General features: G+C 35.7%; 2 protein-coding genes and 2 non-coding genes across 5 annotated transcripts; 2 read left to right on the plus strand and 2 right to left on the minus strand.

Annotated features, from left to right (window-relative positions):
• Positions 1 to 89: 89 nt before the first annotated feature.
• LOC121947381 (EBP cholestenol delta-isomerase) lies at positions 90 to 2,621 on the minus strand. The gene is made up of 5 exons (XM_042492414.1): positions 2,535 to 2,621; positions 1,127 to 1,439; positions 1,000 to 1,036; positions 767 to 897; positions 90 to 652 (listed from the first exon to the last, which is right to left on the minus strand). Exons 2-5 carry the CDS (start codon positions 1,434 to 1,436, stop codon positions 432 to 434), a joined length of 699 nt encoding a protein of 232 aa, XP_042348348.1. The 5' UTR covers positions 1,437 to 1,439; positions 2,535 to 2,621; the 3' UTR covers positions 90 to 431.
• On the plus strand, positions 1,374 to 9,709 carry ccdc115 (coiled-coil domain containing 115). 2 transcript variants are annotated; one of them, XM_042492416.1, is made up of 5 exons: positions 1,374 to 1,453; positions 7,639 to 7,742; positions 7,837 to 7,949; positions 8,032 to 8,223; positions 8,660 to 9,709. In XM_042492416.1, exons 2-5 carry the CDS (start codon positions 7,651 to 7,653, stop codon positions 8,797 to 8,799), a joined length of 537 nt encoding a protein of 178 aa, XP_042348350.1. In that variant the 5' UTR covers positions 1,374 to 1,453; positions 7,639 to 7,650; the 3' UTR covers positions 8,800 to 9,709. The 2 variants fall into 2 exon arrangements, with proteins under 2 accessions (XP_042348350.1, XP_042348349.1); XM_042492415.1 differs by lacking the exon at positions 1,374 to 1,453 and adding an exon at positions 5,346 to 5,589.
• trnah-gug lies at positions 3,815 to 3,886 on the minus strand. Its single transcript has one exon. It is a non-coding gene; the product is annotated as a tRNA-His (tRNA).
• Positions 4,788 to 4,859, plus strand: trnae-uuc. The gene has a single exon. It is a non-coding gene; the product is annotated as a tRNA-Glu (tRNA).
• Positions 9,710 to 10,393: the final 684 nt, after the last annotated feature.

Consider the following 10,393-nt stretch of genomic DNA (forward strand, 5'->3'; position numbering starts at 1 on the left):
GTAACTAGTAGTCTGTTACCTATTACACTTCAAAAGTAACCCTCCCAACACTGTATATTGTGCAAAATATTTAAAAAATGAAGACGGTATGGAGAAAACAGATTTATTTTACTCCTTCCCCTGAGGGTCTACAAAGCATCAATAAAATACAAAAGCTTTATTGTTACATGCACAAGGAACAATTTACACTTTAAAATGAAATTCTTAGTTTGCTGACAATTATTGGGTGTTTAGATTTAAAAGGCACATAATGCAAGAGCATGCTGAACCCTAGATGAGGCATGTAACTTCAAAACAGTTAATCATTTCTTTTGCCCCATCCTTTAACATCATGCTTTTCAACAGTACAAAGTGTATGCTCTTCCCAGGTCCTTTCCCTCATATCTCCTGCAGTAATTGTCCTACAATCCCACATTCAGTCCTTCCTGATTTCAGTTCCTCTTAGACTTGTGTGACTTTGTGTTATCAGTGTGTGTCTGAGCTGCTGACAGCTGTCTCCATGCATCCACAATAAGCGTCAGCGGTATGATGATCCACAGCACGTTCATGAATACAAAGTAGAACCAGAAGTAAATAGGGTGTCCCAACTCGCTGTGAGCATAACCGTCCCTGTGCTCGGTGTAGAAGTAAAGCACTGCTCCATACAGCTGACCTGCCATCAGATTATGTAAAAAGAAGGCGCATCATGTAAATGTGACAATTAATTTAATCCAAAAAACTTGTTTACAAGAACAGAGAAAGTTTTGTTGTAAATACTCTATCTTACCTAATGAAATGATGAGCTGCAGAACAAATCTGTAGGGCTTGTTAGTTAAGAAGGCAAACACAGTCCAGAAGCTGAAAGGTCCCCATAGCCATGCAGTGACAGTCTCCATGCAAACAGTAAAGTTATCCGCTCTAATAGAAAAAAAAAAAATATGCAGGATACCATTAGTTACGGATTTGTTCCTTATTTTTTATGTAATGGTTCAACATAGCAAAGTGCAAACATGAACTTACATTACATATCGACTGTCTCCTTTCGAGTACTCTTTCCCTGTGAGAGGAAAACATATTGACTCGTCTAGACCGCACCATCACAGTTTATACACTGTCCGAAACATCTTTTTTTCTTGTTTGTACTCACACAGCTGTGACAGGAAGCGCTGGTCTCCTGGAATAACATCATAATACAGTGAAAACCAACCCTCAATGATGCCATGGATGAAACCACAAAAAGCAAACCAGCACACAGCCAGGCGTCTCCATGTCCCCATCCTGCCAGTGGTCCCTCTCTGCCCGGTGATCAGCCAGGTGACGAGCAGAAACACTCCAGACACAGAAAACAGAAACGCCAGAATCTCTGACATAGATCTGTCATTGGCCACATAGGTGGGAATCAAAAGGTCCCGCGGCCAGTAGGGATGAAGAACTCCAGTCTCTGTTGTGGCATCCATTATCTGTTTAAAAAAAGGTTAGTCAACACTCTTTAGCTACATTTCAACAACTAAGGGATGCGCAATATTTGATTTTTGCCAAAATCCAATATGCCAACATTTAAGAACTCATTTGACTGATAAACGATGCTGATATCAATATATCTTCTTTTTCTCCACCTATTTGTAGCGATCAAGTCTCTTCTTTAGTGGAATTAACAATATATTATGCATATTCTTATCATGAAGGCCAGTAGATGGAGACAAAAAAACATAATGCTTCTCAGTGTATATAATATTCATTCAGTGTGCAAAATATGAAAAAATACTTCAATTTAGGGTTGATGTTTTGTATATGTTTACATTGTCACTAAAAAAATCAATACATAAAAATACTGGTTTGTCATTTCGGCAGAAATCAACATGTTGGCAATATTTCACTTTAAGCCAGTATTGTCTGATACTGATGACGTGCCAATATTATTGTGCATCCCTAGTATAAACATAAATTATGGATGGATTTCCACATTTCTGACAGTCCTTAAACAAATGATGTGGGACAAAGACTTCCATCAGAAAAAAACATAACTAAATCTAAGCTTAAAACTGTCATATTTAATCAAACTCGCTTTACTCTACATGTCTTTTTTAAAGTTCTGACAAAAACCGTCTGCACAAACTAACCATTATGCACAATAAGAGTAAAAGAAAGCAAGACTTTTTTCACCGCCAGGATTTCGTCTTCAAACTTTCAAACATCAAAGGGCAAGGTTTTTAAAAAATCAAACAAGTACTTCAGGGTGGAGGGAGGGTCATGCATTTGCCCCCAGTCACTTGGGGAAGCTCAAGGGAAAAACCTAAAAACCTTGTAACCTCTTTGGGGAAGGGAAAAAACAAACAAATAAACAAACAAAACAAAAAAAAAAACAAACCTACCACCCTCTCTCTGATAAATAAAGAGCAGTCCCTAAGTCAGTCTAATTTATGAATGAAAGTGCACTAATTACACTGCGTATACAAACGTCAATCATTTAATTTACAAACTAAGTTATTAGAGGTAGCCTAATTTTTATGAAAGGAGCTCAATAGCAGACTAATGTATGTGAATGTTGTCCTTACCTGCGATGGCACAAAAATTTTGAATATTTTTCGAGATCCACTGCTGTCTATATGCCATATGAGTGCAGATAAGCTCAGACGCGGAACTCACAAAAGCAGCGGGGCGGTTACCTGCGATTACAAAGACCAATCAGACAACCGTATTCATAGAGCTAGCCGTACGTGCGATCTGTCGGCCCGCTGATTGGCTCGTCATCTCGGAAGATGGACGTTGTCGATGGCAACGACCAATGAACATTTGTCTCTCACTCAAAAAGCTCGTCCCCTCTGTTCATGGACAACGTTACAAAATATTACGTAAAATAAAACACTGTTGGTGAAGCGTGAATTGCAGTGCTTAATTAACGATATTGCGTAGGAAAATGTAATGCTTCTTCTCAAACTGTATTAAATGAAACCACCATGTACATTACAGATTTTCATCATAAACATTGTGTAAAATATATTTCATGATATAGTAATCATTAAAAATAAATTCAACTGTACAACCAATAATAAAAGGGAAAAGACAGAAACTAATAAGGCCAAAACCCTTAGGATACACTAAACAGATGGAATAAAACTAAAATGTCTGAATAATCTAATAGTTTATAAAAATTTAGTTTTTGAGTTTTAAATTTTAAACAGTAGTCAAGTATGTTTTAAACATGAACATGGGCCTATTGAATGTGTATTAATGATAGGTGTATACTATAGATAGTTGTAAATTCTTATAGATATTCATACCTGACAGAATCACCTACTCTACCTGACAGGATGACCTACTCCACCTATAACTACGTCTATACAGGACGTAGTACATTATTATACATATTTGCATCTGACCGAATGACCTACGCCACATTTAACCACATTCATATAGAAAGCAGTTGGATCTGAAGGATATTTTTATGCGACAGAATGACTCCTGCACCTGACAGAATGATTTACGCCACATGTAAATACATTTATAGTGGAAGTAATACATTCTGATAGATATTTGTACCTGACAGAATGACCTTCTCGACATTTAACTACACTTATAGATTGTATTTTATTTTTATTTTATCTGATATGTTTTTTTCAAAACCATTTTAAGCATTCAATCCGCCTTGCTTCTGACTCTTTAGCTGTTACAATGCGTGTGGGATAAATAAAATATTATCTTATTTTTTTTCTCTACATACACATTATGATTATTATTATTCTACGCAAAACAGTCACGGTGTTCTTGGTATAATGTCTTCGTGTCGAGGGGGGAAAAAAAAGACACTCCCATGCCGTGTCAGGGAATTAATCCCTGCCGTGACCCGGATTCGAACCGGGGTTGCTGCGGCCACAACGCAGAGTACTAACCACTATACGATCACGGCGAGCTACTGGGAGTCATGTGCACAGAGGGAACAGTAGGCTTTATAAATTGACGTAGAGTGGTGAGTCATTATTCTGTCTTTGGGAAAAGCAATCTGTAGTCAATTAACCATAAAAACCTGTTTAAACTGGCGCTCTACAGATTCACCGGGACTTCTAAATAAAAACAACGGTTAGTCCGATTGCATGCTAATATGTCTGTTACATCAGCGACTTACGTTAAATTAGCGGGATTTTTTTAAGAGAGTAGTTTTTTGGGAGTTTGTTTCTGCTATTATTCGACGTCTTCACGTTACCTGTAACATTAAACTTTAAGTTAGTTAAGGACAAGTTACACGAAAACTTTATCTTAATATAAGCAAAACTAGCTAACAGTTAAGCTAAGTTATAGCATATTTAGCCAGAAGTTAGCAAGGTACGAAATAAAGGTAGCCTTAAGCGTCTTACCTTTATGTGTGTTAAATGTTGTTTGAAACTTGCTGCCTGGGGTGGAATGCAAAGCTTAATGTATTTACTTAAGTAACTTTACTATACTTGTTTTTATGCTGCTTTATACTTCACTAAACTACATTTTGGAAGCCACCATTGAAACAGTAATTTTGACTCCACACTTCTCTGATAGCTTACTCTGCTGAGCTTTACCTAAGTATCACTTACTTGTCTGAGTAATGGTCTGTCTATATGAGTAACGTTACGTCTTCCACCCCTGACTGCTGCACTTAACTTAGTCCAATGTTATCATTACCTTGTTTCACCAAATTTACATCGAGGCTACAGTACAGTGTCGCTAAACTGTGTTTTTAGAACAATCTTCAGTATATATATGTATAAAAGAATATAATTCTCACCTGAAATACGTGGACATAGTACTTAAACAAGTGACGTCATGAAATATTATAACAGTCCCATATGGTCTAGCGGTTAGGATTCCTGGTTTTCACCCAGGCGGCCCGGGTTCGACTCCCGGTATGGGAAGTACGCTTTTGCGTCGATTAGAATTTAATATTTTCACATTACCTCCTGGCTCTTAATGCAAATATGAACTTTTTTTTTTTTAGATTAATAAATTTTTTTTTTTCGATAATATTAGATACGGGTCTACTTTTAAAGGTGATAATAGTTAGCAAACAGGATGAACTGTTGGTCGTGTAGGTTATTTAAAGCAATAAACTATGCAAGGCTAAATAGTTACATAAAGTGACATAAAAGCCCCCTGAAGTCCTTTATGTCATTAACATAGACACACAGAATTACAGAAATGTGGGAATAAATTTAAGACATTTGTGTCCCGCATTTTATCAAACTTCTTTTGTTTCTGCATTTATATATTTATTTCGATATTATTCATTCATTCATTCCAGCATATTAATTTATGTAGCATTTTTTCGTCTCCCATATAGTTTTAAGGGCACATGATGTTAATCACGTGACATCTTGAGTCACATGATGCTACACGGAAGTAGTAAACGCGAATTGAAGGCGGATCAGTGCGGTCCATTTTAGCATCGGATGGCTGATTTCTAGTAGAAACGACGGAGCTAAAGACTGTGTGAGAGAGCACTTGAGGAATAATAAAAACATCGACATGGGTGTGTCGGAATTAAAAGAGTCTTCTTTGTCACTGGACGAAAATCTGCTCCGTTTCATGGACCAGTTGGAGTTACTGGAGGAGAAACGAGCCACTCTCAATTCTCTCATAGAGCAGGTAGCACTCAGAAAAACACGCAGAGTTTACTTGTAATTTGTTCAAAGCAAGCTTGCCAATCGCAGAAATCTATCTCTGTTTAAATATCTGCGATTTTAGGGTGTAATCCTTTTTTAAATCGATTTGAAACCTCAATATGTCAACGGTATGTCAAAAACTACTAGTTTTAGTCTGCCATAGTAATAGCAGTATTAGTATTAGTGGTAGTAGTAGTAGTAGTAGTTAAGTAAAATGAATATCTTTGGGTTTTGTATTGTTGGGCCCTTGGAAATGTGATGGGCAATATTTTCGACATATTAACATATTACCAACCCAATGATTGACAGTACTTGAGAACATAATTGTCGAATTAATATAATTGTCAGTCGCAGCATAAAGCAACCAACATCAATTTTGCCTACATTTTCATTCAAATGTTTGTCCTCAAATGTTAGTTAATGTTCACATTACACTTTGTCTTCTAAAGATCCAGTGTGTAGGATTTAGATACACATAGTATTGTCAGAAAAGGAATATCATAAAAGAAGTGGGGTTTTTTGAGTGTATAATCACCAGACAATAAGATTTGTTGTGTTTTCGGTAACTAAGAATGAGCCATTTATTATCTACATAGGGAGCAGGTCCCCATCCATGGAGTCAGTGTTGTTAAATTGCCATATTTCTACAGTAGCCTAGAATGGACAAATCCCATTCTGGAGGTAGAAAGGGCTTATTTGCATCAGCCACTGTGGTTAGAAGTCCCTCTGTGACAGTGTTGTTTTTAATCTTGTTCAATGCTGGAATCATCCTCCTACTCAAATTGTAGAGTCTAGCTCTGTCAGCTCGTTTCAAAAGTAAACTCTAAACTCATTGCTTCGCATTAACTTTCAACCTCATGTAGGGACTGTTCGTTATTTATGAGAGGGGGTGTGGGGGAGGGTGGTGTAAAACAGGGGAGGCATTCCAAATAATTTATCAGGCACTAGGGGTTGGTTTTGTTTTTTGATTTGGCATATGGGAGGGACATTAAACTTAACATGTCCATATTTTGTGTTTATTTCAAATTTGCTCTGAACCCCAAAACCTGCAAGTGGATTTGACAGACATATTTTCTGTAAAAAAAAAAAAAAAAAAAAAAAACCACACCTTTTCACATCAAAAAAAAGCAAAATATGGTTATTTGGGGGTTGGGGGGGGCCCTGAATTTCCCCCCGCCAAATCAGGGAGGGTCAAGGAAAAATATTTGTAGCTCCATGTGGGGTCATGATATGAAAAAGAGACTCTCCTGATCTGATAAATAAAGTACACCCCCTTTGTCTGCCCTAAATGCCAAACCACAGTTTTGCAACCTATATTCAGTCTAAGTGCTCATGGATACATATGTATATTGCACATTTCTGTATGTGTTTTGTGTATGTGTTTTCTCACTCTGTACCCTATTTAGCATACTTTACGGATGCCACTCATTACTGTTTTATTCATACAGTATATGTCAAATATTATGTTTGTAATTCTTTGTTTGTAGTTCAGCTCGCCTCTATACATTTTTATGTGTAATTATCTATAATTTTATTATGCTGATCTGCTCTTTGCGCACAACATTTATTGCATGTCTATCTGTTCTTGAAGAGGGATCCCTCCTTAGTTGCTCTTCCTGAGGCTTCTACTATTTTTCCCCCTGTTAAATGGGTTTATTTGGGGTTTTTTGATAACCGCTGTGAGGTTCCAAGGACAGAGGGATGTCGTATGCTGTTAAACCGTCAGGGGCAAATTGTGATTTGTGATAGATAAAATTGAAATTGAATTGAAATTATTATTGGTACAGCCCTTTGGGGCATGCTTTGTTGTTGGGCTATAATAAGCTTTGACTTGACTCAACTAATCTGTAATACAATTTGGGTTGGGTTGCCTCTGGGTATAAAATGTGCTATATAAATAAATTTGTCTTGCTTTGCGTTGGGCCTGTAAGCCTCTTTTTCACGTTTGAAGGCTCATTTTTTTATCCTGTGTATTCTTCTCCCACTTCAGCATTTATATTTACTAAGTTGTTGCCATTGCATGTTCCCACAGGGATGGTTCTCCATGTCCAAGGCCCGATATTCGATGGGAAACAAACACGTCTCTTCACTTCAGTATGCAAATGAGATAGAGCCCCTAGTCTGTGTTCATGCTAGGTGAGGAATTAGACACATTTAACTGAATAAATAGATAATGTTCACTGGAATTAAACAACTGTCAGTATTCATGTCTTTGAGTTGTGTGTTACAGAACACTGGACAATGGTGAAGTGAATTTCTGCACAGAAAGTGTCAAACAAAAGTGCAGTAATGAGGATGGAAAAGATGCCAAGTCAATAGAGGATATTGGACCTCAAGAAGAAGGTAAGTGCCAGAGTCCTTGTTTGCATTTACCAAAAAGGCACACATTTTTGACTTATTAAAATTTTACTTTTTTTTCTTATAGGTGTCAGGAGAAGAATCAAACCAAAAAAGGATACCTCAGAGAAAGAGACAAGTAAAGACACAAGCAGAGAGGAAATTTCTGAAGTGACTCCAGTCAGAAAAACTGACCAGAATCCTCACCAAGATCCACTGAAGTGGTTTGGGATTCTGGTGCCACAATCTCTTAAACAAGCACAGTCATCATTCAAGCAAGGTATGATGTTACATTTCTAAAAGAGTCTTTACTTTGTTTTGGCTTTGATTTAAAGCAATCAAACATTTTCTCTGCTTATGTGTGTTTACTTTAGCATATAGCCAAGAAACAGAGAAAATGTTTTCTATTCTCAGGCCCAAATATATATATATATATCTTACAATTAACATGGTTCTTAACATGTATTTATCTCTAATTCTTTTAAGTCCTGTGTTAATTTTCCCAAAATATAATGGCATGAATGTGAATTTTAACCTAGGTATTTATGAAAGACATTTACATAATAGAGGGGCAAACATTGTCATTTCATTGATGACAGTGGTATTGTTATGCATGTGTGAAAGATGAAACCTCTAACATAGCTCTTAATGTACTACTGGTAAATCCTTTTCCTTATTCCTTCATTTTATCTCCAATTTTTCTGTCATTATTACAGTAATAGAGCTGTCAGCTGAGATTGCAACCCTTCAGACTGCAGTGTTGAACACCAGACGGGAGCTGCAGCACAGCATGAAAAACAAACACATTCTCCAAGAGGAAGCCTTAGCAGTCCAGCTGGAAGAGGTGGCAGACTAAATAACTGCTGAGTCAAGCTGGAGATGATCTGAGAAGAGCGTGTGGCCACAGAGAGTGACAGGTTGGAGTTAGCATATTATGCCTTATGGCCAATTAGACTCAACAGCGATCCCTCTGGTGGATTTTAATGTGGAGATTACAAATAGTTATGTAATAAATCTGACTAAATAATGATATTATGTTTGATTTTTTCCATTTTTGACTTTCTCACTGTGAAATGTTGGGCCTGTTTTTAGATGATGTGTTTGAAAATGTAGGACTAGAAAAAAATTTGTGCTGTAGACTAAAAGATTGATTTATAAATATAAACAAAATGGGCCGGTAAATAATTGATTGATTTATTATTAATTTACTATTACTTTATAGATTAATAATTAGCCATTGATTTGAAAAAGAAACTGTTGTAGGTGGCCAGGTTGTGAAACTTCTATTTGTGGATAATGCAGTTATAACTTTTGGTAATCGATTTATAAATGCCAAATAAGTTGTTAATAAATATTTTGCGGTCCATATCATCTGCAGCCATTTTCCAGAAAGTAATTTACCTATATTGATTAGCATGTCAATAACTTCAATAATAATTAATACATTTTACATGTTTATGTGATGATTCGGTCATTGTTTAAGTTTAAAGCACTTTGTGATATTGGTTTTGCAAAATGCTTTACAAAACAGAAACATTTATTATTGTAAGGTCCAAAATCAGTCATGGTATTTTTCACAACCGGGCAATGTTGCAAAGCATGTTTAAACAACCTATTAACCATCAATACATCCATTATTTCCAGCTTCTAAATTCTTTATAAAGAAGGCCTTTTCAGAGTGGGGGTAAATTGTTTTCCCTGTAGTATTTGTTTCATCTAAATGATTAAACAGTGATGAAAAATTTAATAAATAAGTGTTTAATTAAGCAAGTAATTGTTTATTCTATTCTCCATACAAAAATCCAGTCAAATATTTGAGTTATGTATTATATTAGAGAAAAACTGCCAGGTTTTGAAAATTTGTTTAATTTCTACGTGGTAATAATGCAGTTTTACCCTTTGGTAAACCATTAATAAATGCTAAAAGGTAGTTAAATATATAAAGATAACTAATATAATAATAATATAATGTGGTCCAGGTAATCTGCAGTCATTTTCCAGAGAGTAATTCACCCATGATGATAAGCATATTAATCATTTTTGTGATATTTAATGCATTCTAAGTGTTTATATTATGACACTCTTTCCTTATTGTTTGTTTAGTTTACAGTTCTTGGTTATATTGGTTTGAAAAGTAATGTACAAAAAAAAAATAACTTTAATTTTACAGTCGGGTATTTTATCACACCCTTGCAATGCTACAAAGCATTTGTAAACAACTTATTAATCATTAATGAATCCATTTTTTTCCAGCCTTTTAATTCTTATCAAAGGAGGCCTATTTAAAATGCGACTAGATAGTTTTTCATGTAATATTTGTAATCTATTTTTCCCGAAATAGTTAATAAACAATGATAAAAACTAATAATTACACAAATTTAATGTTTAATTACGTAAGTAGTGTAATTGTTTATTATATAATACAGAAACACAGTCTTATTTTCGAGTTA

The sequence above is a fragment of the Plectropomus leopardus genome, chromosome 8 (genome assembly GCF_008729295.1).
Source record: "Plectropomus leopardus isolate mb chromosome 8, YSFRI_Pleo_2.0, whole genome shotgun sequence".
NCBI classification, from domain to species: Eukaryota; Metazoa; Chordata; class Actinopteri; order Perciformes; family Serranidae; genus Plectropomus; species Plectropomus leopardus.

Coding starts and splice junctions, on each gene's coding strand:
- ccdc115 (XM_042492415.1), top strand. CDS start 5,470: ATGGGTGTGTCGGAATTAAAAGAGTCTTCTTTGTCACTGGACGAAAAT. Junction 5,590..7,638: donor TCAATTCTCTCATAGAGCAG/GTAGCACTCAGA, acceptor ATGTTCCCACAG/GGATGGTTCTCCATGTCCAA. Junction 7,743..7,836: donor CTAGTCTGTGTTCATGCTAG/GTGAGGAATTAG, acceptor TGTGTGTTACAG/AACACTGGACAATGGTGAAG.
- LOC121947381 (XM_042492414.1), bottom strand. CDS start 1,436: ATGGATGCCACAACAGAGACTGGAGTTCTTCATCCCTACTGGCCGCGG. Junction 1,037..1,126: donor GCGCTTCCTGTCACAGCTGT/GTGAGTACAAAC, acceptor TTCCTCTCACAG/GGAAAGAGTACTCGAAAGGA. Junction 653..766: donor GCAGCTCATCATTTCATTAG/GTAAGATAGAGT, acceptor ATCTGATGGCAG/GTCAGCTGTATGGAGCAGTG.